General features: G+C 56.6%; 6 protein-coding genes across 6 annotated transcripts; 3 read left to right on the forward strand and 3 right to left on the reverse strand.

The window, feature by feature from the left end:
- Positions 1–315: 315 nt before the first annotated feature.
- J3D65DRAFT_633591 (beta-lactamase-like protein) lies at positions 316–3,779 on the reverse strand. The gene is made up of 2 exons (XM_066801134.1): positions 3,462–3,779; positions 316–3,411 (listed from the first exon to the last, which is right to left on the reverse strand). Exons 1-2 carry the CDS (start codon positions 3,605–3,607, stop codon positions 642–644), a joined length of 2,916 nt encoding a protein of 971 aa, XP_066652266.1. The 5' UTR covers positions 3,608–3,779; the 3' UTR covers positions 316–641.
- A 1,072-nt stretch (positions 3,780–4,851) lies between these two features.
- On the forward strand, positions 4,852–5,736 carry J3D65DRAFT_633596 (uncharacterized protein). The gene has a single exon (XM_066801135.1). The coding sequence runs from the start codon at positions 4,896–4,898 to the stop codon at positions 5,679–5,681; it is 786 nt and encodes a 261-aa protein (XP_066652267.1). The 5' UTR covers positions 4,852–4,895; the 3' UTR covers positions 5,682–5,736.
- Positions 5,737–6,425: 689 nt separating this feature from the next.
- Positions 6,426–8,222, forward strand: J3D65DRAFT_557607 (C6 transcription factor OefC; the record flags this gene model as incomplete). The annotated part of the gene is made up of 3 exons (XM_066797320.1): positions 6,426–6,840; positions 6,893–6,991; positions 7,030–8,222. 3 exons carry the CDS (start codon positions 6,426–6,428, stop codon positions 8,220–8,222), a joined length of 1,707 nt encoding a protein of 568 aa, XP_066652268.1.
- A 6,312-nt stretch (positions 8,223–14,534) lies between these two features.
- J3D65DRAFT_59047 (uncharacterized protein) lies at positions 14,535–15,787 on the reverse strand. Its single transcript, XM_066797787.1, has 2 exons — positions 15,155–15,787; positions 14,535–15,098 (listed from the first exon to the last, which is right to left on the reverse strand). Exons 1-2 carry the CDS (start codon positions 15,627–15,629, stop codon positions 14,758–14,760), a joined length of 816 nt encoding a protein of 271 aa, XP_066652269.1. The 5' UTR covers positions 15,630–15,787; the 3' UTR covers positions 14,535–14,757.
- A 1,319-nt stretch (positions 15,788–17,106) lies between these two features.
- On the forward strand, positions 17,107–18,360 carry J3D65DRAFT_605459 (uncharacterized protein; the record flags this gene model as incomplete). Its single annotated transcript, XM_066798356.1, has 4 exons — positions 17,107–17,785; positions 17,867–17,895; positions 17,930–17,949; positions 18,015–18,360. 4 exons carry the CDS (start codon positions 17,107–17,109, stop codon positions 18,358–18,360), a joined length of 1,074 nt encoding a protein of 357 aa, XP_066652270.1.
- Positions 18,263–23,164, reverse strand: J3D65DRAFT_58754 (ABC transporter-like protein). Its single transcript, XM_066797768.1, has 4 exons — positions 22,280–23,164; positions 22,201–22,232; positions 22,059–22,153; positions 18,263–22,012 (listed from the first exon to the last, which is right to left on the reverse strand). Exons 1-4 carry the CDS (start codon positions 23,033–23,035, stop codon positions 18,717–18,719), a joined length of 4,179 nt encoding a protein of 1,392 aa, XP_066652271.1. The 5' UTR covers positions 23,036–23,164; the 3' UTR covers positions 18,263–18,716.
- Positions 23,165–25,320: the final 2,156 nt, after the last annotated feature.

A 25,320-nucleotide genomic window follows, 5' to 3' on the forward strand; every position in this document is an offset into this window, starting at 1 on the left:
GCTGGAGTTGCGAATATCGGGACAGCCAAATGGCCAGCAGACTGGGGGCGGTACAGAAGACTGACCGAGGTGGCAGGGGGTGGCTGACCTTGTTCCCTTTGTTGCTTGGGGGTGACCTCTCCTTTTCTCTCTCCGTCGCGGATTATAATGGCCAACAATGCCCCAAACGGGCTGCATGACGGCCCCGACGAACGACGCGTGGCTAACGACCGCTAGCAAGACTACCACCGAGACTACCACCAGAACAAACGTCCCAAGAAAACAAAGGCTTGTGAGTCATGTCGCGAGAAATGGCATGGCCATGAGCGAGAGTTGGTATGACACGACCGAGGATTCGTATGACCAAGAAGAGGCGGCATGGCCACGTAGGAACGTCATGGCCACGGGCCACAGTTGAAATGGGCATGAAGGGAGAAGAATAGCGCAGCTGAACAAAATAAACAGCGAGGTCGCTCCCGACCAGCATGCACATCGCGCACTTGCTGCCTTGGCCATATGAGCTGCACACCAGACACACACTGGGCACCACCAAAGAACTGCTGTCAGCAATCGAAGTCTGCAAATCAACGAATCTCCTGAAGGGTTGCAAGAACAAAAGACCAAGAATTGGGCACCAGCAAAAAATGTGTATTCCTACACAATCAACCACCAGCAACGACCGCAAGACCCTCGTAAATCTTTCTCTTGACGGCGTAAAAGGTAAAGTCTTGGGTACCAGGTACCATGGCTCCAAAACCGCTTCCCTCCACCTCAATCCTTCCCGTACCACTCTTCCTGACCACGACAGTGCCATTGATGAGCAGAGTTCCTTCGCCTCTGAATTCAGCAGCAAAGCCACTCGACTGCATGACCCGGCGGAGATCAGCTAGCCTCAAGTCGCCGACGTGGAGAGGCTGAGCGACTGAGCGTGTCGCCGCGGCCATGCTGACCGGCACCACGTCCAGAACTGGAGTTGCGTTGACCACTTCCCTGTCTGCGTCGTCAGATTCTGGAACGTCGCCATTGTCGACTTTGGCCTTCTTCTTTGCGCTGCCCTTTTCATTGGTGGCGTCTTCTTTGGGGAGTTGTGCCTCCAGTCGCCCAGTGATAGCCACAACACCAAGACCCTTGACGTTCTGCCAACGCAAACGACGGACGAGTGTTTGACTGAGTTTGACAGTCCACGCGTTGGTGTCAACGCTGGCATCAATCGTGAAGCCAACTTGGGGAGTGAAGACCTCAATGGCGCTCTCGGTCAAGTCGGCAGCGGCAGCTTCGGCCAGCTTCCGGCAATCCGACGCAAGGGCCAAAGTCTCGTCCTGCTCGCCAGCAACCAGGATGAGTTTGCGCGGGCGAATGAGTGGGATCAAGAGTTGGAGGCTGCGTTTGTCGTGTAATCCGGAAAAGTCGACAAACGCAATGCGACACTCCAGGCGAACTGTCTCGGAAGAAAACAAGACCTTCGAGGGCCCGGAAACAGCTCCATCAGAAGGCTCCTCTTCAGATTCCGAGCCTTCGTCATTGCTGGCGTCATCTTCCAATAATGCGCCTCCTTGAGAAGAGTCCTCTTGTCCTCTGCGACGCTTCGTCGTGCCGTTTGCCAGCTGGCGCTTGCCGGTGCCACCTTTGCCAACCTGGTCGTCCCACTTGCGCTTCTGGCCAACGCCAGTCTCTCTTTGAGATGTACCATTGCGCATGTCCTGGCCGTCCATGTCGTCGCGTTCTTCGGCGCGCAAATACTCCTCGGGTCTGATGAGGTCGCCAAACTCGTCGTTCCGGCGTCGTTTGGCGACGTAGGGAAACATCTTTTCTCTGCCTCTCTTGCCACGCGTGTCATAATCATGTACATGCTTTCGTCGGAGCAGAATGTTGATGCCGAGTTCGGCGTCGCTCAGGCCCAACTTGTGCCGAGAATGCGTCAACGCAGCAGAGATGTTCAAAGACTTTCCTTGGTGTTCAGCATCAGACTCATCAGAGGACTCGGAACTAGACGACGACCGATCGTCAATCACGTCTGCAGATGTCTCCAACGACGTTGCACCATCAGTCTGCATCGTATTGTGTAGTTGACGCTGCTGTGCCAAGTACTGTTGGTACAGTGGGATTTCGTTGCCTTGAAGTGGAGTCGCAGTGACGGTTTGAACAGTCGCCGAAGTGCCAGTTTCGTGCACCGAGGCGTCCGCGGAGTCCTCAGCAGTCGCCTTCGCGCCACTCCTTTCGGCCCAGAGTTCCCAAAGCAACCTACCCAATCCTTTTTTCTCGACCGACAGCTGCGACATACGTTCAGTAAGCACCACCAGGTTGCGGCCATCTGCGGCCAAGGTGCGCAAAGCCTCCTTTGAGAAACCCCACTCTAGCGAGACGTCACTCGCGAGAATGACCTTGGGGCCCTCGGTGGCGAGCATGCGATTCACTTGAGCCTTGCGTTCCAGTAGTCTGAGATGCTTAAAGTCGAATGGCGCAGTCGCTTTTTTCGTGTCATCTTTGCCTCTGTTCGGCCCTTGCGAGGCTTTTGTCCGCTTGTTGTCTTCTGGGCCTGGGCCACCGCTGGCTGCTTCGAATTCACGAACAATTCCTTCATCCATCCACTCCAGCATACTACGCGTATAACGCATCGTCGCGCCACATGTCCGACTGGCAAGGTACAAAGACGCCTTTCCAAAGGAACTAGAGTCCGCCTGCCATGTGGTCTCCAGGAGATATGCCAGTTCGAGCATTCGAGCGCTCGAGTCTGAAGGGATCAAGACTGAGCCCCCTTTGGCGACGGTGTCTTTCAACAATTCAAGAAGAATTTCGTCGCGTTTCTGCCGACCTCCAGCCAAAGCTACGCGCTCTGCACCTCTGCTGCTGCATATCATGGCTGTGGGTCGTCGCAGCTGTTCAATGACTTCGGCGCCTCCAGCACCGGAGCCGCTTAGCCATGCGGCCCCGGAAAGAACGTGCTCTCTTGCCTGGTTCCAGTCCACCGCATAAACAATGGATTCCAGACCGTGCTGCAAGTGCCAAATGGTTCCACCAAGTGTATGCCCGGCGCTATATGCTGTTATAGTGAGGCCATTGAGTGGAGGGGAGAATGGCGAGGGTAAAGGCTGGTGTGGCTGAGAGAATTTCAGAGGATGAATGAGAGAGAAGTAGCCGGCAATCTCTTCGGCGGTGGGGGGCTGGAGAAGGATGTTGGGATGGTTCCCGCCTTGCAAAGCAGGGAACGAGTATGCCGAGTCGGCCAGGGCAGATTCGGGAATAATTGAAGATGCCAAGGGAGTCGAAGCGTAGAGGTCTTGTAGAAGCGTGCGTCCGAGGGAGATGACGGGTGTGGTGGCATAAATGGGTATCCGAGTAAACAGAGGGAAATGCTTGCAGCAATGCGCGAATGCTCCGAGGTGTGCTGTGGTTGCGTGGGTGAGGAGGATGACTGAGAGGGTGGGTATCTGCCTGCGTTGGCCTGTCAGAATGGAGTTGGACGAGGCCAGGGTGATGCGCACCTTTCGAGCTCTTTGAGCTTTTCGACATCAAAGGTCTCATCCCAGCCGACATCTACAAGGATTTTGATGCCCCCATCGAGCTCAAGGAGCGACTGCGACGCGGGTGACGTCGACTGGGCACCCAGAAGAGGTGTGAAGTTGAACATGATGGCCGCGCTGGACCGGCGCCTTCACGCAGAGAGGAGGCCTAGCTACCAGATGGCATGGGGATCCAATGACACGGGATTTTGAGGCGATATTGTCGAATCGGGGCGTAGAGGGACAAAGGGTTGTGCTGTAATGATGCAGCTCACGGCTGGAGACTCGCGCATCTCGGAGGTGTCGCGTTTGTCTGGACATGGCCCGTGCGCCAGAAATTGCAAACCAAGCAAACTCCAACTTCGCTTAGAACGGCGCTAGTCCCAAACAACTTGGAGATACCTTACATAGACCATACCTACATCAACGACTCTCAATCCCTTCCACTCTGCCACCTCCGCCGACTTCTGAAAGATCCCGGAATGATCTACGCTGCAACAATTCTCCCGCATGTCAAGTTACGGGAGTAACCTTTATCAGAGGGCACCGCGTCATGCACCTCGCTTCCGTTGTCAAAGTCTTGCTCAAGCATCAACGTCGCTACATTCATCTCTACTGTAATCAAACCCGCATTCTGTTCAAATCATGGCTTTGTTCCCTTGTCAGTGTGTTACCGCAGTCAACGGCAGATCTCACCTTGCAGCTCGCCAAAAGGTCATTGGGCGACAAGCCTCTGAAATATGCAGCGTTCCTGTGGATCTGAGAGGTCGGAACAAGTTCCGGTCCAATGCAGACGCCGACTCGTTCTCTTGTCGTTGCAAGTCCACGTAGCTGGATGCACAATTTCGGCCTTGGACAGCCAGCAAATTACACGCTACCCGTGGCACAAGACCTGTCCTAGTGTGAGGACCCCTCATCAGGGCCTTTACGCCATGACGCATTGCCGAACCAGTCGCTTCCAACTTCTCGGAACTCCTTCACCAAGCATTGGTTCAATCTTCGACTTTGATAGCCACTCTTGCCCCTCCGAAAGATCGCCAGAACGAAGCCCCGGGTGCCGAATTGACATGTCGCATTGGCGGCGCTGCGCTGGCGGGCATCCCCGCAACAACATGTGCCGAAGCCCAACCCAAAGGGTCCAACAAACTACAGGGGTGCGTCATAGGACACGAAAATCACGTCGCTCGCGTCGTCTGCTGCATCTTTGACCTTGAGCGGCTCCCTCTCGTCACCGACGTTGTTGGGTGCCAAGCAAGGGTGCTTCGGATAAGGATGACAGCCGGGACCGATTTGAGGATGGAGCGCGCAGAAGGATCTGCAAGCCGTTTTTGTACCGCTGCAGAACGGGCAAAGAAAGCGAGCGACGCGACAAGGAGCGGGAGGCCCTGCAGACTCGCCCACGGCCATCCAAGAGGAATGTCTCTGAAGAGCATTCCGCCCTCTGCACCGAACACGCTACGCGGTCATGGATGCCTGGAAAATGACTGTCCAAAAGCAGGGCACCTGGCATCAGTAAGCCACCTCAAGCCGTTGAGGCCTGGTGCTGTCTTTCCTTGTGGGGCGGAGTTTTCCAAAAAGGCCCTCCATATCTCCATGCGACGTTACTCAAACAGACCTGATCCGGCAGACAAAACGACCGCAATCCAAAAGCGTTGGCTGGGCCGTGTTTCAAACGATGCAGAGGCCGCCAGAAGAAGAGGCAGGTCAGAACTGGGCCGACGGTATCCGGGCAGCTTGATGGTGTTGGAAGGACTGCATGTGACGCCACACGTGGATTATTTAGAGACAGCGCCACGCCAAGCCGAATTATGCGTCCAGGGCCGCAGTTTCTATAGCGGAGGGACGCCGACCGAAAAGTCCAGGAACAGCAAAGGCCGAATCGAGAGAGGGGGTCATCATGAATGCTTGCTTGTACGACGCCGCAACGCAACCGAGTGGCTGTTGCCCGCCATGTCAGCAGACTGCACTCCCATCACACTCGGACGACGCCAAACTGGCAGACGGAGGTCGATAGTCGGGGTCTCGTTCGCGCCAGGCAAGCAGGGAGAGCCTCGCTGGAGAGCGACGCTGGTCGATGCTGGAGATGTGAAGCGACTTGCAGCAGCGCTGGCTGGAGCCAAGGGCATGCCGGACTCGACGGACAGGATGCGGCTCTCTGGGCATCCACATCGCCGCGCATCGCTGCGCATCATCGCCGGGTAGCAGAGCGGCATCACGATCCTGGACCCCTGAAGGCACCTTGTCACAACGTTGCCGGCCGCTGTCAAAACGGCGGGCGGTGCATTGATCAGCTCGTCCAAGCGGCCGCCTATCTGCCGCTGCTCCAGGTCCCCCCCGTCAACTCCACCCTGCCCACCGCTGGGTTGAACCTTTGACACCTCCCGCCGCCGCTCCCAAAGCATCCCTGACATGGCGAAGACAATGTTATATCTGCCTACCATTCCTCTCACTACCCCACTCGTACTGTGCTGCTGTACCTGTACGCCTACAGCCCCACCACATGCCCAGATATCTCTCCGGACGCCTCGACGTCCAAAGGCGAAAGAGCAGCACCTCGATCCGCTGACTAAGGTCTCGACCCCCGCTCCAGAGCTTGCTGTCCCCATTTATCACTGGCCCACAGGCCGGTCGCGGTAAGCAGCCCTTTTCACTTTTCGCCTCGTCTCTTGTCCTACCCTCCGCTGCCCCTGGGGCATAAAACTTGTCAACCACGAGGCTGCTCACGCTCAAGTCAGCCCGTACTTGCCCCGTGTCCCACCTGTCCGTATATCTACCTACGGGCCGCTGCGTATGCATATGCATCCATAGAGTCCACTTTCCGCTGTCCCTCCGGTTTCTCATCACTCCCTCCGAATGCCTTCCTATCCAATCCCCGATACCTGGCCGGCCGTCTCGCCCACTGCTGTGCCAGTCATATCACCCGCATCTCGCCTCAGTCCGTCAAAAATGGCGCCGGGGGCGCAAGTTTGCTCCCTTGAAATTCAGTACAACTTTCCATTCGGCACATCCAACCGCGCCAGTTTCAGTTCATCATCATCATCCGAGACTCCACGATCATCGACCGGATCCCCGAGGCCCTCACCCAGCGAGGCTTTTACGTCTCCAGAGGAGCCCTGCAGGTTAGAAGAAATCAAGGAAGAGGAGGACGTCGACAAAGAATCGCTGCCCGCTGTACCCCCAGTTCCAGTTTCTGCCCCTCAGCCCCCTGGAAATGTCATTGTCAAACGGCCACGGGGGCGACCTCGCAAACATCCCATCCCAGAAGCCACGGCAGAGTCCAAATCCCCAAAAGGTCGATCAAAGACGGGCTGCATAACATGCAGAAGAAGGAAGAAAAAGTGTGACGAGACCAAGCCTGCCTGTGAGTTTTCCCATGATGCCATTGAATCACGGTCGACTGACACTTTTACAAGGCATGCATTGCCAGAAAAACAATGTCGTCTGTGAAGGATATCCACCCAGAGAATACTGGAAAAGCGGAAAACAAAGGTCTACGGGTAAGCAGCTAGTTTGTGTCGGCCTTGGACCTCGTCGAACTGACTTGGTCCAGCACGCCATGGAACTCTTGAACCTCCAAGTTTGCCATTGATTATCAATGGAGTCGAAAACAACGTCGACCGCGAATTCTTTTCATACTTTGCCGACTACGTCAGCTGCAAACTGAGCCTGTGGCATGACGAAAACAACCCCTTTACAAAACTATTGATACCAATGGCATTCGAGCACGAAGGCTTGATGCATTCATTGTTGTATCTTTCTGGAACACACTTCACTTTGAACCAATACGCTACGGACGACTGCCACGTCAGGACCGAGTACCACTGGATGAAAGCAGTGCAATCGCTCCGAGAGAGCGTGGCGCAAATCATTGCCAGAGATCAGAGTTCCTCTGCGTCAAATGCTTCCGTCGACATCCCCGTCGTTGCGTCGAGTCTTGTTATGATCTTGCAAACCATTGCAGCTGGAGACACGACACGACGGCATCTCGATCACATCAAGGCTGTCAAATACTGGCTTAGGAATCTTCAGACAACAACGGCAAACGAAGAGGTCCAAAACTTCCTAGTCGAGTTTCTGGTTTACCACGACGTCGCCAATTCGATCACGGCCACGAATCATCTAAACGTGCTTATGACGGATGAGTTCAAGCTTGACTGTTTCCAATGCACCCCCGACGCTGCAACGCTTCTCGGGGTTGTGGATGGCCTCTTTGTCATTCTTTCCCGAGTCAGCTCGCTTCGTGCCCAGGTGCGAGTCAACAGAGAGCAAGGCAAGATTCCAAGCGTGCCATATCCTCTGATGGCTCAAGCATTGGAAATCGAGCGACAGATCAACGAATGGAGTCCCAACCAAGACCCCGAATCCCCACGATATTACACCGCCATGCTATACCGTCAATGCACCTGGATCTATCTCTACCGCTCCATCAAAGAATCACAGCCAGATCAAAAAATCAAGGATGCTGTGGACGGCGCCATCGAATACCTACAGGCAGTCCCAAGAGACTCGGGTACCCAAAGCGTACTCCTGATGCCCGTCTTTTTGATAGCCTGTGCTGCCTTTGAGCACGAGCAAAGGCTGCCCATTCTAGACGCATTTGACGAGTTGCAGAGCTTCTCGAGCCTTGGAAACATCAACCGCACGCGTGAAGCGGTTTCCAAGGTGTGGGAGCTTATGGATCAGGGCAGCGCAGATTCGTGGGACTGGGAAAAGATTGTCGACGGCAACTTTTTGGTCACGTAATGGCAGAAGAAAGCAGGAGACTCGGAATGTGGCTCATGCCGATTCAGAGACAGAAAGGAAAAAGCAAGAAAAACAAAAAAAACACGTTCCTGGTTGCTTTTTTCGACTCGTCCTGCAGCCACGCATATGCAAGAAAACACCGAACGAAACCTCTTGACGTCGGCAGAATGCAAGGGCCCAAGTCGCACAATAACGGGACTCCCGGCGCAAACTCGCGCGCATCGGGCCGATGATATCCGCCTGTATGTACGTCGTCCTGCCCTGCGGAGAGTACCGTTTCAACACGTCGTCCTACCACCCCTGATTCTTCCGGTTCACGTGGGCATGATGCTGCCGCACCCAGCAGCTCTGCGCCCCCTCTGCTCCTCTAGCCGACCTCATCACATCATCATCCTGTACTACTCTGCTCTTGGTTTGTTCGCACATGTCTCCGGTTCCGAAAGAAAAAAAACTCTCCGCTTTGTTTCAAAACACCAACGCCTCGGTTCTCCGCTGCCGCTGCTACTGGCTATGTATGATGCCAACTCTATTCGACCTGCTTTCTTCTCTTCTCTTCGTCATTTGGCGCGCGAGCTGCAGTCAATCAAAACTCGTAGAATCGTCGCAGCGCCAAAACTTTCAAACCACGTGGGATCATTGGCATCCCATGACTTTTGTTCCGGGCCATGTTGAGAATTTTCTCTTATTCGTCGAGCGACGGCGGCAATTACTTTGATTAGCGCTTCTTTTTTCCTTCGATCTTTTTTCTTTTCGGCGAGCGAGTGCAGCAGTAGCAGCAGTGGCGGCTTCTTTCTCCTCGCTCGACCTGGGGGGTTATTGCATGCGTTAGCATTGGGACGGCGTTATGACGGGACACCTTGGCAGCAATGCATCATTCTACTTGACAGGCACCGCTCTGTACGTTGTCCGCACCTACCTACCTACCTAGTCCTTGGTCATTTCTCGCGTGTGGTTGCGCGCCGGCTTCTTTTCTTTCTTTCTCTATCGTCTCTCATTCGTCGACGTCGACGAAAAGGCCATTTGAGCGAGCGCGCTACGGCTGGCCTACTACTTGGCTTCGTTCAGCTTGTTGACCTCGCCGTCGTTGCGCAGTACTGCCTGCTCCCTGGCTCGCTGGCTGCGTCGCCACGTCACTTACTCGCGCTCTGCCTGTCTGTCTGTCTGCTGGTACCTCCAAACACACAGCGCGCGACGGCGCGGCGCGGCGCGGAGCGATGCGGTGCGGGACGCCTAGGTGGCTGTCTTCTTGCCTGCCTGCCTGCCTGCCTGCCTGCCAACCTGCCAACCTGCCAAACGATCTCGCTGACCGGTTCGCCCGGCGTCCAGCGTAGCACTCACACAGTGCCTTGGCAGAGCCCCGAGTAAACCCGCTCGCCCGGCCGGCCACGACATGACGCGATGCCACCTACGCACTTGACCTGCCTGTCTGCGCAATGAGCGACGGACGGAGGCGCGACTGTCTGGTGTGTGTGGTGGTAGGCAAGCGAGCAGGCATGCAGGCAGGCGGCTACTATCTACCTAGGTAGCGGCTTGTTGCCGCGCGAGTCAAAGTCAAAGTCAAGGATGGATGGATGGACGTACGGCACGCCCCGAACATCGAGCAAACGGAACGCGCAAGCGAGCGAGCGAGCGAGCGAGCAGCCAAAACCCGTCGGTCACCGTCACGTCTCCCCCTTCTTCAATTACATCTCTCGCATTGGCGAGTATTTCCGTGATGGCTGGCTAAGGGATCCAACCAAGTATATGGTCTACGTCCCTGGCCTGGCTTGTCCGTGTATGTATGTACAGTTCGGTACAGTATCAGAGGATTTACGGCTGCCCGGTTGCCGGTGGCGGATCATGGACATGTAATTATCTCTGATGGTCGATTCTACTGCGTTCTGTGTATAGTACATTGGGTATGTGTGTTTGTATGTGAGTATGTGCGTATGTACATTCTTCCCCTCCAATAAAACAGCGGCAGCGTTCTCTCCTGGGTCAAATCCGATGATTGTACCAACCACAGAACCAATTAGATCAGTGCGTAAAAACACATCATTATGATGGGCAGTAATCTCCCACAGCACCCGCGATTCCAAGCCGGCGCTGTCGTGGTGTAGTGTGGTATGGTAGTGCTTCAAGGCCTCCGCCTCCGCCTCACACACCTCCCTCCCTACCTCAGCCAAGCGAGCCGGGAAGAAGTGACTCATTACTCACGTACTTACTGCACCGCACCGTACCTACCTCGGACATATCATGGCAGCCGTTCCACACTGGTGGGCGGCGTCGGTCGCCTCGGCCGGCTGCTCTCGACAGTCAGTGCGGTGTCCAAGCCAAACATACTGCCCCTGCCCTGTCTGTCTACCCTGGACTCCACTGTCTGCCCTATCTAGGTACCGCACTGGCTGGGTGGGTGTACGTATCCATCTGCCCGCCCGCCCGCCCGGCTCGGCTGCGTGTGTGGCTGCTGACTCTGCCTGCGGTACAGTCAGTCAGTCAGTACGTAGACGGTTGATTCCTTTGGGTGTGCGCGCGTGTACGGGCCTCTGGCTGTTCACTGCTGCTGCCTACGACTACGACTGCGACTGTGATTGCAAATGCGAATGCAACCATGGACTACGATGACGGATTGACTGACTGACTGACTGCTCACTGACGCAAGTGCTGAGATGACAAGAGAAGTGAGGGAAGGAATCTGGGCCTGTTTCTGCCCCGTCATCCACACCGAGCTATTCTCTCTCACCGCAACAACACGTCCGTCTTGTAATAACCAGCACCTTTGCCATCGTCATCCACCATACCTTGCCGACAACCGCCAGACGGCTCAGGCGCGCAAAGAAAAGAGTCCATCCTGCACCAATCCCAGTCTTCGGCCCGCCCCTGCATCCAACCACATGGCCGCCGCCGCCGCCTGTTTGCGATAGATGAAGCGAGCACGCACGAGTTCGGTTTGCGGTGTAAGGAACGAGGGTCCTGTATCCTGCACCCGTCGCCTTCTCACATTTGTACTGTAGTGGAGCCGGCGGGCGTGAAGGAGAGGAGGTTGTCGACATTGCCACGAGCCGTGAGTAGCGGTGGGACAGTTGTGGAGGGAAAGTTGGACTGACGGAGCAAGGGCTCGGTGTTTTGCCTACCAGTGAGAGCGGGAGGCTCATTACCAGATTCACTTGTTCTCCGCCGCGCGGAAAGAAAGGGGATACCGTCATGACTGCGCGTCCGTGATGCATCGGTGGATATCGGCAGTTCAAATGGTGGCGTACACTTGAAGAGATGAAGCGACTGTGCATGGCTGTCAACCGCACCTCCCTGCCCTCAGTCTGCCCAGGAATCTTCTCCTGCCCTTGACCACGACGAAGACTGCAGCAGACAGTGTGGGTAAGTGGATACACCCAGTTGCGCCGCAAGCCAGCCGAGATCTAATCGCGAGGTGAATGACGGAGCTCAACAGGCTCAAACAGGTTTAGAGAGGTAGGCCTTCATCCCAAAAGGTCAGAAGAGATGTGTCACCGAGCTGATTGAAGTCGCTGACCGACTCGTCTCATGCCATATGGCCCCTCCCTCTCTCTGCCGCGGTGGAGGCGCAGACCTACAGGCCGGCCGTCCTTGCGTGACCAGCCAGCCAGGCCCTTCGCCACCGCGCCCACCGTCGTCGGTCAGGGTGCGAAAGGTGGAGGCGACGCGTCTAGTGCCCAGGACAGACAGCAACCCAGCCAACAGCGAGCCGCTGCGCGGGTGCAGGGGCCGGGGTCGGCCGTGCTTCGGGTGGTGCACTCGCAGAATATGGGCAGGTCTACCCACTAGCCGTGCAAGATGGGACAGGCCATATCCATCGGGGATCGAGCGGGTGTGTGGTGTGTGTGGCTGTGGTGAGGAATTTGCTCACTGCTCGCGCCGGCATCTTCTAGGGCTGACTGGCCGTTGCACGAGGAAGCAGTGTCAAGTTGGCCTTGCTGGCCTCCTTGCGCCTGCAGGTCCAGTACTGCCAGTCAGGCCTCAGAACCAGCAGCGCAGGCGGGCGGGTAGCTGCTGCTGTCAACTAGTGTTTTGTATGCACGTGTGTCGACATGCATTCGATGTCTAGTATCGAGTCTAGAACATGGACCTTCGGGACACGGTGAGGTACCTTGCGCAAAGGTCTGCTACCATGTGGAACATGGAGCGGAAAGAGATCGAGCGAACAGGGGGGCGGTGTTTACTGCGCTGGTCGGCCTGGGTGTCGCAGTAAAGCGTCTTGTTCAGGCTAGCTGGCGTTCGGGTTTGCCCTTTCGAGGTCTTCAGGACTTGGACGAGAGACAAGGAATGACGTCCTTGATAGGGACCGTGACAAGGAGAGAATGACTCTGCAATCGCAGTACGCGGACATTTCTGCGCGCACCGGACAAGTCTGGTAGGGAAGGTCAGCTTTTAACAGGAGGCGTCGTCCACTCAGCACCCAGAACTTGGCTGCTGATCACCCACCATATGCACCTCTCCCACCACAACCACCCGACACCCCTGCCCATCTTGGGTCTCCGCCTCTGCAGCCGTTACTTTTCGCTCAAGTTTTCTTTTTCTTCCCGCTGCTGCTCCACTGCAGGGCTACTCGTGCCACCTCCTCCTCTTCCACCTCTGAAGCGCCTTCCCCTCTCGTGTATGCAGCCCGTCTTTCTTTTTCCCGCGATCGACCGCGCGGCGCATATGGGCGCGATTGACTCTTCCTCTGTATTTTTCCACGGCGCCTTCGGTGGGAGGACGAGAGTGGGGCTTGAGTGCTGCGCGCCATCAGTTCCTGCCGGACTGCCACCCCTTTACCTGTCCCCCGTGTCTCCTCGTATTCCTGCAGATGGATGGACGTCTGTTTATGCGCAACATGCTGCTGACGCTGTGTCACCGTTGAGCGTACATGCTTACCTTAAACATGGCGGGGAGCTGCGGCAGATCAGGTACCATCGGCTGCAGAGTGACGGTCGGTTGTGCCGCTGACCACAAGACCCAGAAGGCGAACAGACAGGAAAAGACAGAGTGTGTAAAGAGCAGAAGCAGGCTCACCTTGATCTCGTTCTCGTCTCGGAGCCATCCAAAAAAAATGCACTCTCGATCCCCAAACCCTAGCTTTCCGCAATCAAGTCCACCAGAATCCACTTACTTTCTCCCTGGAGCCCAACAGCAGACGCCGAGGCCTGCGCATACAAAGCCAAACCCATCATCTCAACTCTTCTCACGGCTTGCTGCCCACCCACGCTCTGTCGATCCCTCCTCCAACATACGACTCCCGTTCATCCCGCCCCTGAAGAGTGCAGCCGGCAAAGCTGAGCTGCAGGCGTGCTGCGGACGACGTCGCGCACCACACCTCATGCCAGCACCCCTCCGAGCCCAGCCCGCGATCGACTCTGCATTCATTATCTATAATAAAACAGGCACACGTACTAGTTGACTCGACGTTCAACATGCAGCCGCGATGCTGCACTGCATGTTCGCAGAAAGTTAGAGTGCGGCGGATGGTGGCGCGGTCTTTGTTTGCGTTGCAGATTGATGAGTCCGGGCCAATTGAAGATGTAAGGACGGTCGATTCTCTGGCTAAAGAAGACGCGCCGTCCAATAGTAAGGAAAGTGAGAGCGATTTTTCCAGAAAATGACGCGATAGGCTGGAAGGACTGCGACATTGCGCTGTGCTGCCAAACTAATGTGTCTCTGATGCTTCACACAGGCCAGACGGTGCCGCTGACTGACACTGCTCAGCCTTTCCAAGCCGACGCAGTACGAAGCTTCCCGCTGGGATGGAAAAGCGCGCACAAAGGGCCGCTTGCGTTGGGTTGGGTGGGTCAATTGGCCATTTGGTGGTCGACGGACAAAAGGGCGATTCGCGCAGGACGGACGAGACTACCTTTCCAGTTATCGCGAGGTCGGCGATGCAAACCCACCGGCATCGAGCGGCACGTCGGCAAACTCCTTGTGCCCAACACCTGTATGTCCGCCCTTCTCCTCTTTCTCCTCTCCGCGAGCAGAGAACAGAGTCTCACCGCCGCCCGTCATATTGAGATTCACGAGATGCTGTCCCCAGTCCCTGGTCTATCGCAGTCCCTGTTGTCTCACTTGGCCAGGGTCCCGTATGCGTATTGCTCGGTACGGTAGATGTGCCGTCGATAAAGTCAATCGCCGGCCGTTGCTGCTGTCCGTGAGCTGGCCAAAAGGGAGCGGCCGAGTCACACCGCTCCACCTGACGTAGGCGTGCATACTCTGACACCCAGGCACTCGACATGGAGTCGTGTCGTGCGCCAAGGTCAGAGGGACGACATGAGACCGACTGCATGCGAACAGCGGCATTGAAGGACACTAGCATCGAGCCAGTCCACCTGCTCCCGCATGTGCATGCGTCGGCAGAACTTGAGAATTTTTGGCATTTTTCGGCCATCTCCTTTTGGTCATCCGCTGTAGACTTGCCGGTACATGCACGCGCATCACACGATGTCGAGATGCGCGCTGGGATATCCCAGACTGCGCTGTCGGACACAGGGACCAGCCAGATCGACTCCATGTGGCATCATCCATGTAGGGCGCAGGCGACGGGGATCTGGGATCACAGAGGACCAGGGTCAACAATAGCGGCGGGACCAGCACCGGTGCTCGGGCAAGAGCGGGGCCGTTTTGCTCGTGGCCATGGCACGGTGCTGATCGGACGAGGACGCGATGACGACGGTGCCGCAACTCTGTATAGTTTCTTTTTTTGTGCGCCTCTTTCGGTTCTCTGATGGCTGAGGTCGAGCATCGGCCTGTCGTTCAGCTGCTGGTGTTGAGCTGCAAGCGGGACGGGTGGATTGACAGCGGGAACTAGTGACTGACAAGAACAACAGAGGCGGTAGATGGCGTGCAAGACGTTGGCGGTGGAAGTGGTGGAGAGGCCACCCAAGTGAGGGGTTCCTGTTGTTGACGTCGTTGGCGGCCGTTAGTCAGCCGAGGCGCCGCCTTCTACCTACTGCGCGTCTCTCCAGACGACAAACGACCCATCGAAAGCCGCACCCACCTGTCGAGAAGGAAGGCTGACCGCAGGACGGCGCAGGCTGAAGCCCGAGAGACGTGTTCCCTGACCGACCTCATGGCGACCGACAGGGCGGGGATTCCTTGACCAAAGACTGACCATGTCCCAGTCTCGTCGACCCGCCAGGCGTCCCTCCGGCCCTCTCCTCCCTTCCTCCCTCCCGGTGCGGCGCGGTACGTCGCGCGTCGCACCATTGGGAAGAGTAGGGTTCTGCTGAGTAGGCAAAGTCGAGTCCAAGTCACTCCGGCGTCGTTCAATGATGAGAGAGCGAAAGGCAGAGGAGCCGGGTCACGACGCCGACGGCGACAAATTTTTCCAAAACGACGTGCCGACGCTTGCTGCGAGCTGCATGCACGCTTCAACCCCCCGGTCGCGCCGACATACAGACGAGCCATTCTCGGTCTAGCGGCCATGGCACTCAATCGGCCAAATTCCTCGCTGCTGCAGTAGTGGCGTGGGATGAAACTACACGCGCACTGTAATAGCCTGAATGTGGACCTGCGTTCTGACTGACTGGCCGACCAGACGCAACAATTGACTCGTCCATTAATCTCTCGCCCGGCTCCATCGTGATTCGCAACTGCCAGTCACACTGGCACCGCGTCTATCAGCGAACTCGCCGAGCTTGCGCGCGTATCCGCCGCGCAGCTTGGCTGCATGCTGAACATGGCAATACACCACCACGACTGTTTGTCTAGCTGAAACCAACTCCTTCCATTTCAAGCGCCGATGGCAAGGCACATTTTCTCGCGTAAATCTACTCTACTCAGAGCTGTACACATGAACGGCGCATCAATCTATTTGCAAACCCCGTGTCGTCGATTCTTTCTGGTGCGCGTGGCCGAGTCGACATCGGGCCAAGTTTTCGGACCTTGTAGGAGGCCACTAGAAACCTGCTCCGGAATAGCGGACTCCAGGGGATGCAATGGGTTTGGGTCCTAAGGCTCATGGACAGCGATCCTGATCTTTTTCGTCAGCCTGGGTTGGACTCCACCTCCTTGGATTCGTCGTCGCCATTCGTCAATGCGCAACAAGGAGGAGCCAGAGGTGGTCATGCCCGGTAGTATGTGCGTATCCGTAGATATGCAGGACACACGGCAAGGCGCCACATACTAGCAAGCATATCGACCCAAAAGGAGCTCGCTAACTCGCTCCCGGCATGGACAGAACAGAATGCCCGCTGGCTGGCACCACATCACCTTATTGCCGTGCTGATTACCACGCGACGCGAGCATAGTTATCGCTGCTTTGCCCAGCGGCATATGCCAGATTTGGAGCTCGAGCACAAGCGGTGCCATCAACCCCATCCGCCTCGTGCGAACCCGATGTGCTTTTTCAATAACCCAAAGGTCCAAAATCCAGAGCTACAGTTCACCCAGCAAGCTCTTCCAAACTCGGCTCAATTTTGCGAAAAGGCTAGACTAGAGAGAAGGGGTTCTGTGCCTGGTTTTGACAAGGCAAGATGACTGATTCTGGCCCACCCACAGAGCAGTGAGAGCATCGTGTCGCGGCATGGGTATGAGAGGGGCGGACGTATCGCATTATTGCGACGACGCAACGGGGGCCGGTCATCATCCCTCAGCATGGCATAGCATGGCATGGCTGGGCTGGGCTGGCTGACTGTGCGACAGATCTGGCAGGTAGGTGGACGGTTTGTGTCACCCACCCACCACGCACCACGGGCTGAACGCCACGAGCAGAAACCAAGAGCTGAGATGTGAGCGACTCCCGCCATCCGCGAAACTAGTCGCACACACTTCTGTCGATGTGATCGCCCATTGTTTTTGTCCCGACATCCATTGGCGGAAGACTGCGGAGCCCTGCGTTCTCCTGTCGTCTTCCTAGAGGCGACGAGAGCCAATCTCTCTGACTTTATTTGCTCGTCGGCACATGGCGCCGTCTTCTCTGCGAATGTTTGACGGACTGGTCATACTGGCGTCTCTGGCCTCTGGAGTCACCACATCTTCTCAATCGCTCAATGCGCCATCACTCATACAAATTAACTCGGACAAGATGCCACCTCATCCCAAACTCCTCCACCCACCACTTGATTCCCACGTCCCACCCTCAACCCCATCATCAACCACCACGACCCCCTCCCTCCCTCCCTGTCCAAATATCCCACCATCACGCTCATCCAGCCCAGTCCAGACACTCCAGGCCCTGCCGCGCCCGTCCGTCCACCACACAGCTGACAGAGCGAGGTGCTGGCCCTGTCTCATCATCCCAACCACCTCACTCATCTCACAGCCCATCATTCACATGACGCGCTCCACCATGCGCGCATCCGCCAGGCGCCTCCACCACCTACCCGAATCTTCCGCTCAAGCCACTGCCACTGCCACTGCCACCGTCGCATCACATCATATCACATCAGCTCAGCTTTCCTTTCCTTCCGTCTGCTTTGCTGTGCTTTTCTGCGGGTCTATTTCAAATCAAGCGCGAGCGCACCTGCTGACAAGGCCGGGGAGGGCGCTTCTGGACCGGATGCTGGCCTGGATGGTTTGTTCTATGTGGATTGAGAGGGGGCGTGGTGGCTGGGCAGAGAGTGCTTGTGTGCGATGTTTGGGTGAGCGGTGGACGGACGCATGATGGAGCGAGAGGGTTCGTCGTTGACGGAGGGATGATGGTATGTGTATGTGTTGTACAGTTTTAGTACATGTAGTTGTACGGTTGTGGGTGAGTTGCCAAAACGCATGTGCCAATGGGCCAGGGGTCAGTCGATTGGTTAAGGTAAGCAGAGGAGTAGTAGATGCTTTGCTAGAGCGTTAGTCTTGTAACATGCACCTTTTTCTTAGTGGAGACTTTCCCGGCGAGACGGATAAGTTGGTCTGTGGACGGCGCGGTGGAGGTGGTGTTGTGCGGCGCGGTGGAGGTGGTGTTGTGCGGCGCGGCTGTTCTTGTGTTTGTTTTCTCCGTGGAGCCCTTGCTGGTCTCTTGCTGGCTTTGCTTTGCTTTGCTCTTCGACAACACGCACGGCCTTGGAGATGTGCGGAAATCCCCCTGAGTCTTCAAGATTCGAGGAAGCAACAACAGCAGCAGCAGCAGGAGGAGGAGCAGCAGCAAAATTGTCCTGCTGCTAAAGGGGGTTGTTTCTCATCCGTCAGTGACCATCGCATCACCACGAGTATGAAGGATAGATAGATCGAAATAAATTGGATGCATTGAGAAAATCATTGTTGGACAGTCTGAGCTACAAGGGAATCAAAAACCAACACCTAAACCATGCCACCATGATACGGCCAAGATCTCTCCCCTACTACTATCCGCATGCCGATTGAACAGTGAAGAACTGACTGAATGGTATGAATGATGCAATGAGTGAATGAATACGGTCATGCTTGAACTTGCCAACCCCCACCTCCCACCCCCTTTTCTTTTTATCCACCTCCTTTTCCCCCTTCTCTAGAAGAATAGACGTGAAAGTGACGGTCAACACATGGCAAAAGCTGTACAAAAGGAACGAAAAATTAGAGCCGGTTTCCATCGCCCTCACTCACTCATCCAACCACAACGCCCTTTCTGCGCTTCGGCAGCGCCGTGGCCTCGAGCGGCTCCGCCCTGCGCACCCCGAGCCACTCGTCCCTCCTGCTGACGCGACCAGCACCGCCTACGCCGCTGCCAACGCCCATGCTCTTGCCCATGGCGCGATAGACGACGCCCTCGAACAAAGCCTTTGCGGCCTTGCGGCCCCAGCGCTCGCGGCGGGCCTTGAGCAGCAGGTAAGCGGCGGCGCGGTAGACGACGGTGCAGGCGCCGAGGGCGGCGAGCATGGTGCCCGGGTCGTGGTCGAGCTTGTACAGCTTGAGGACCTGCTCGCCGTCCGACACGATGCACTGGCCGTCGGCGCCGCGCTGGTCGGCGGCGCAGTCGAAGCGCACCCCGCGCAGGCTGTAGGGCGCCAGGTTCGCGACGGCGTACTTGGCCGGGCTCAGCCAGTTCATGGCTTGCAGGAAGTCGGGCATGTTGATGCTCATGACGCCCGACATGACCTGCGCCACCGACAGGAAGACGGACGTGATGTTGACGGCGAAGCCCGTGTGCGCAAAAAGCGTGTTGAAGGCGATGCCGACGCTCTCGCCGCACGACACGATGCAGAACGCGTTGAAGGCGTACACAAAGTACAGCTGGACGACGTGGGCGGCGCCCGCCGACACGCCGTACGTGGCCAGCGCCGTCAGCAGGCTGAAGAGCAGGCTGGCCAGCGTCAGGAACGGGATCTCGAGGCTGCAGTACTGCGCGAAGAAGGCCTCGACGCTGTACGCCCCGTCGTCGTGCTCGCGCGAGAAGACGTCGCGCTCCGACGGGTACGTCGCCACGTTTTGCAGCATCCCGACAAAGTACAGCGCCGGGATCTCGAGCACGAACCCGATCCGCGACTGCACACTCGCGTAGTCGTGCTTGAGCGGCGCGAAGAAGAGCGCCAGGATGATGCCCAGACCGACGACTTGCATGACGCGCGCGGCGATGACGTTGGGCTGCCTGCTGAAGTTGAGAAAGGCGCGCCGAACGAGGAGCGGGTACGCGATGAGGAAGGGGGTCGTCGTGCGGGCGAGGGAGCCCAGCTCGGCCGGCGTCGCCGCCGTGCCCAGAGGCGACTCGTGCGGGTTCTTTGGCGGTGGTTTGGGCCGCGAGTTCCACGAGGCGACGATGCTGGCTACCTTTTCGCGGCTGGCGGCTTCGCGCTGGACGTTTTGCAGGTCGATTGTGATGAGGTCGAGGGCAAAGTCGGCTGGGTTGGTGCTACGCGGGCAGTCATACCCAAGCGCGGCGAAGTGAGGTACCATGCCTTTGGCCTGTCCAGCATAGACGGGATGTCCGCCGCGCGAGAGGAGGAGCACGTTGCCAAAGTGGTGGAAAAGGTCTGAACGGGCTTGGTGGATGGTCATGATCAGAGTGCGGCCTTCTTCGGCCAGGCCGCGCAAGACTTCCATGATCGAGGCGGCCGTGAAAGCGTCGAGGCCGCTGGTGGGTTCATCGAGTAGCAGGATACGGGGGTCGGTCAAGCATTGGATGGCAATGGTGACTCGTCGCTTCTCTCCACCGCTGATGCCTTTGACAAACTCGCCTCCGATCATGTTATCGGCGCAGTCCTTCAGACCCATCTTGATCAGGATGTCCTCGGCCCGCTTGTTCTTTTCCTCCTTGGACATCCATCGGGGCAAACGCAGACCGGCAGCAAATCTCAGGGTCTCCCTCACCGTCAAGGAGGGGAGGAGACCCTCGTCATCTTGAGTAACGTACGATATGATGCTCTTGATGACAGAATCAGACGGAATGGAGTGGTTGACCAGCATTAATCCTCGAGGGTGATACTTGGTGCAAAAGTCGTTCTTCAACCTCCTTCCCATGGAGTTGAGCAGTGTCGTCTTTCCCGAGCCTGACGGACCCATGATGACGTTCAAAACGCCAGGCTCGAATTCAGTCGTGACGGGCTTCAGAACCTCAATTTGCTTGGATTTTCTTCCCATGCAGTTGCGTTTTTCGATTTCGAGCGCAAACTCATCCAGACGCAAAGTTACGGTCCTGACCTCCGCGAGTGAGCGTACAGTCATTTTTTCCTTTCCAGCCGAGTCATCCGACACGTCCTTGGAAGCCTTTGCGATGTTGATTTCCGCTTTCCAGAAACGAAGGATGAGGCCAGCACCAATGTAAAAGGCAACCACAAAAGCCAGCAGGACCACGGCCGGCCTCCACACCCAGTTGGTCGGGAAGCCCAGAGACGACATGATGAAATTGCCTTCGTACTCTCTGCACGCTGGATTCGAGGGTCCTCCATCGCTAGGGCAGTCATAAAAGTTGTCGGCAAACTCGTTGGCTAACAGGGCTCCAAAGGCGTAGAAGACGTAGGCAGTCCATTTCGTCCACTGCACATAGATGGGCATGGTGCTTGTCGGAACGAAGTAGCCACACGCCATTGACTGCAGCGTGTAAATCATGTTGGCAAACAGCGATGCTCCCGCAAAACTCCTCGACAGGGCAATGCAGACCATGGCCAGGCAAACAGCAATGTACTGCTCGAACAGGATGATGCCGAAGAAGGTAAAGAACTGGTCCGTGTCGTTGCGGAAACCCGCCATGAAGTAGAAGATGAGCGAAAAGATCAACGGAACTGGCACGTCCTCGATGATGAGTCGTGCCAGACGACGGCTGATCAAGAACCCGGGAACAGAGACGACGCCTTCGCCACGCTCGCGGTCAAAGACCTGGATGTCTCCGGTGAGTCGGTAAATCTCAAACTGCAAAATCAGGTATCCTTGGAGAGCCGACGCCGTGTACATTGCGCCCTGTCGTGACTTGATTCCGGCCGCGTCTTCGCTGAGCTGAAAGAAAATGTAACCACAGATGATGGCCATGACTATGGCCTCAAATAGGCTGCCTAGCATGCCCAGAGGATCGCGTATCGTGACGACCCACGTTCTCCTCGTCAGCACCCACACTTCGCGAAGAAATTTGGATTGGCCTAGCTTGAGCCTGGATTGGTCTTCAGAGATTTCCACGGTCTCCGGCATGGATTCGATTTGTGTGAGCCTCTTGCTGTTCTCTTGCTCGCGCCATGCTGCTTTGATCCTTTCGACACGGGCAATGGAGGTTTGTTCCAAATCAGGGGTGCGCTGGTCCACGGCTGCCAAGTCGATCAAAAACTCTGCCGGGTTAACAAACGCAGGGAGTTCGTAACCAAGTCTCTCGAAAAAGGGAAGAGCTCCAGAAGCCGGGCCAGAGTATGCCGGGCATCCTTTGGCCAAGATGACGAGGTTGTCAAAGAGATTCCAAATTTCGGAGCGAGGTTGGTGGACTATTCACGTCAGAATTGTCGGGGGGAGGACTTCCAGGTGAATTACTTGTCATGATAATCGTCCTTCCTTGACTTGCTAGATTCTTCAGGGTTCTCACGAGCTGGAAAGCACTCGTTGCATCGAGACCAGTCGTTGGTTCGCTGTAATTCTGTCAGTGTTACGAACATCTCCAAGAGAAGAGACATACTCGAGGAACAGGACAGAGGGGTTTGCTAGCAACTAAGATCTGTCAGCGCTGTATGAAGAAAAGAGCTTCCACGTCATACTTGCACGCCTATGCTGACTCGTCTCTTTTCTCCTCCGCTGCAGCCTTTGTGCACTTCACTTCCAATGTACGTCTCTGCAGCCTCCTTGAGCCCAAGCTCCAAGATGACTTCCTCGACGACCCTTGCGCGCTCTTCCTTGCTGACAGATGAGGGCAATCTCAGATCTGCGGCGTACCGAAGAGTCTCGCGGACAGTGAGGGTGGGTATCAAAACGTCCTGTTGGGTGACGTAGGCGCTGAGAGAGTCGACGTTGCTACTCTTTTGCTGGCCGTTGAACAGCGTCTGGCCCTTGATCTCTAGACGCCGGCCACCCATACGGTTCGACATGAGGTTGAGCATGGTCGTCTTGCCACTGCCCGATCCACCAATAATGGCCGTGAGGGAGCCGCTCGGCATGTTGGCTGAAATGTTGTTGAGAATGGGCTTCCATTCTGCCGATGACTGGCTGCCACCTTTCCTCCTGAGAAGGCGCTGGATGGCATTGGCGGGATTGCTGGAAGAGACGTCGACGACAACGGTCAAGTTGCGGACGCGCACGCTGATGGGAGCGACTTCGCGGAGCGAAATGGTGTTGACGGCTTCATGTTGAGCGAGCCAGTGGTGGTTCTTCTGCGAGCTACTGGGCGAGCCAGTCTCGACAGACTTGGACTGGGTGTTTTCCGAGTCGGAGAAGGAGCCCGTCTTTTCGTCGGTTGGGGTCACGGGCGGCGAGAGGGACCTCGGGCTGTAGCGGGCCTGTATGGAGTCGCGGTCCATGATCTCGCGGGCAACCGAATTCCTTGGGTGTCGAGGAACATGGAGAACGAGCACAACAGTCGAGGCTCGGGGCCAGCGGGGAGGTCAAGGTTTGGGGTGGCATGCGCCTTATGGCCCTACAGGAGACGCCGGCCGTCTGCGAATCTGCAAAGCTGCAGCTCGCGTGCAACCCGAACATTGCTGCGGTGCAAGTGGGATCGCGGCGCTGACGGTGACGCCTCGCATCCATTCCTGAAGAGCGTAGGTAGAGTCGGACAGTCAGCAGGCTCGCTGGATGGGAAATAGAGTGTGGAGTAGTGTGGAACAAGCCTGGCGGCAGTCCGATGTGGAGCTTATCGCGGCTCTTCGGCTGCACTGGACATCATGACCCACCCCATGCATGAGGTGTTCATTTGCCACGGCCTGAATTCCTCGTGTCGTCTCCATTGCTGACCTCAACATACGCGCTGCGTCAACGTACCTCTGTACGCGTCCGGCGGCCAAACTCAATTCCCGCATCCACCCCGAACCTTCTCCTCCTTCGCTCCCATTCCCGTCGCGTCTGTCTGTAGCGAAGCGAAGCGAAGCGACTCTCGCACATTCCCGCGCTCTTCTCGCGTCTTTGTCCATCTCACGTCGACTCGACGACGACGAAGACCTTGCCATTGTCCGGAATCTTGGCCTTCCGACAGACCCAGCCAAACAAACGACCCACGCTGGACCCTTTCTCTCGCCACTCCCGCTGCGGGTCGACCGTGTACCGGTAACTGGGCCCTCGCCGCGCAGCAGCCCGTCTTGTTAGCCCAAGGTTGATCCCTAGACTTACCCCAGATACGTCATATCATCTTGGCGCGTGCATCACAAGGCTTGGTTTTGGAGCCGCCCGCTCTGCGCCCAGCCCAACCACCGTCTCTTCGCTGCTTTGATGTCGTGACACATGTCCCCACCTCTGGCTATTGGCGTGGTTGTCTTGTTGCGAATTCGTTGCGCCATTTGCCGAGCTCCAAGCCCAGCACCCACCCCATCCTCCGGCCGGATAGGTAGTGCGTGGGTACCTTAGCCACCGGATAACTCCCGTTCCGAAGGATTAGATCCAACGCCTCTTCACGTGCGAAACGGCCATGTGGTCCAACGGTCCTGTCCCGTCTGAGGATTTTGGAAAATAATTGTCCGGGCCTAATTTTCTTCCTTGAAACTTCGGCCTTGACTGCGCTAGAGTTGCTCGCGTCGTTTCAGGCACAGTGGCTAGTTGCGCTCTGCTCGAGTACTTGACTGCACGAGAGCCGCGTTGCGCTTCTGCCAAGAGCTTTGGAGGGCTTACAGAGAAGATGGCCGCGTAGCTGTTGCTTGTTCTCCTTGTGAAAGATGATGAATGCTGCACGAGGTGAGAAGCAAGAGTGTCGCTCCAAGGGATGCATCTCCCCTACAGGATTAGCTGGAACCGACTTTGAGCATCCGCTCAGACTACCAGCCACTCACTTTTGCAGAGGTTTCCTTTGACTCGACTCCGAAACCACTTTGAAGCGGCTCCCCTCAGTCTCAAGATGTTCGGATTTGTCGCATCTTTTGTGAACCGTTGAGTTTTGAGCGTCTCTGGCGATTTCTCGCCTGTGCGACTTGAAGGCTGCTGCTTGTCTCTAGGCGAGGATCTTTCCAAAGGGCCGTGCAAAAGAAGCTCCACGTCAGCATAATTGACGCCTTTGAATCGGAGGAGTTTGTTTCCTAAAGGTCCCACCCGTCTGGTCTGTAAACATCCAGGTTTTTGTCATGGCTTTATGCGCTTTCTTGCTGGCCGATGGCCTCGCACAGCAGCTTCTTGAGGCCTCTCGTAGAGGGTGTGTGCTTTTAATTTGACGCGTCTGTCTGTCTGTCGTGGTGGCGCATCAAATCTTCAGAAAGAGCTCGGAGTAGCAGCGAGGCCTAGGACACGAAGGGTGAAAAGTGAATGCAACGAGAAGCCCCGGTGTGGAAGTGCAGAGCAGGAGGCCATTGACAACAGCTCAGCGCCGCATTCATCTTTGAGTGGCAGCGATCCAGATTGCTCATGGCTTGACGCTCCCTCGATTGCGCGGATGTTGGATGTTGTGTGTCGCCGCCCAAGTTAACACCTTGGACCGTGCGGTCCGAAAAGAAGAAGGCATGCTGGGCTTCACACACCAACTGAAGCGAGCCAATGAGCGAGCCACATGGCTCAACATCACCAGCTGCCGTGACTTCCCTCGACGGACTCGCTTGATGGTTCGGTGCGGGCGGTGCTGTGGGTGGGCATATCAGCTTCGCGGTTGTGCGGTGACCTCAACCTCTCC

The sequence above is a fragment of the Phyllosticta citribraziliensis genome (genome assembly GCF_038025025.1).
Source record: "Phyllosticta citribraziliensis strain CPC 17464 chromosome Unknown J3D65scaffold_10, whole genome shotgun sequence".
Lineage (NCBI taxonomy): Eukaryota > Fungi > Ascomycota > Dothideomycetes > Botryosphaeriales > Phyllostictaceae > Phyllosticta > Phyllosticta citribraziliensis.

Excerpts from the sequence above, each read along its gene's own strand:
- J3D65DRAFT_59047 (XM_066797787.1), bottom strand. The coding sequence starts at position 15,629 with ATGGCCGCTAGACCGAGAATGGCTCGTCTGTATGTCGGCGCGACCGGG. Across the intron at positions 15,099-15,154 it reads GTCGTCTGGAGAGACGCGCA|GAACCCCTCACTTGGGTGGC; the intron begins GTAGGTAGAAGG and ends CGTCAACAACAG.
- J3D65DRAFT_633596 (XM_066801135.1), top strand. The coding sequence starts at position 4,896 with ATGTCTCTGAAGAGCATTCCGCCCTCTGCACCGAACACGCTACGCGGT.
- J3D65DRAFT_633591 (XM_066801134.1), bottom strand. The coding sequence starts at position 3,607 with ATGTTCAACTTCACACCTCTTCTGGGTGCCCAGTCGACGTCACCCGCG. Across the intron at positions 3,412-3,461 it reads AAGCTCAAAGAGCTCGAAAG|GCAGATACCCACCCTCTCAG; the intron begins GTGCGCATCACC and ends AGGCCAACGCAG.
- J3D65DRAFT_58754 (XM_066797768.1), bottom strand. The coding sequence starts at position 23,035 with ATGGACCGCGACTCCATACAGGCCCGCTACAGCCCGAGGTCCCTCTCG. Across the intron at positions 22,233-22,279 it reads GAGTCAGCATAGGCGTGCAA|TTGCTAGCAAACCCCTCTGT; the intron begins GTATGACGTGGA and ends GACAGATCTTAG. Across the intron at positions 22,154-22,200 it reads CCCTCTGTCCTGTTCCTCGA|CGAACCAACGACTGGTCTCG; the intron begins GTATGTCTCTTC and ends ACAGAATTACAG.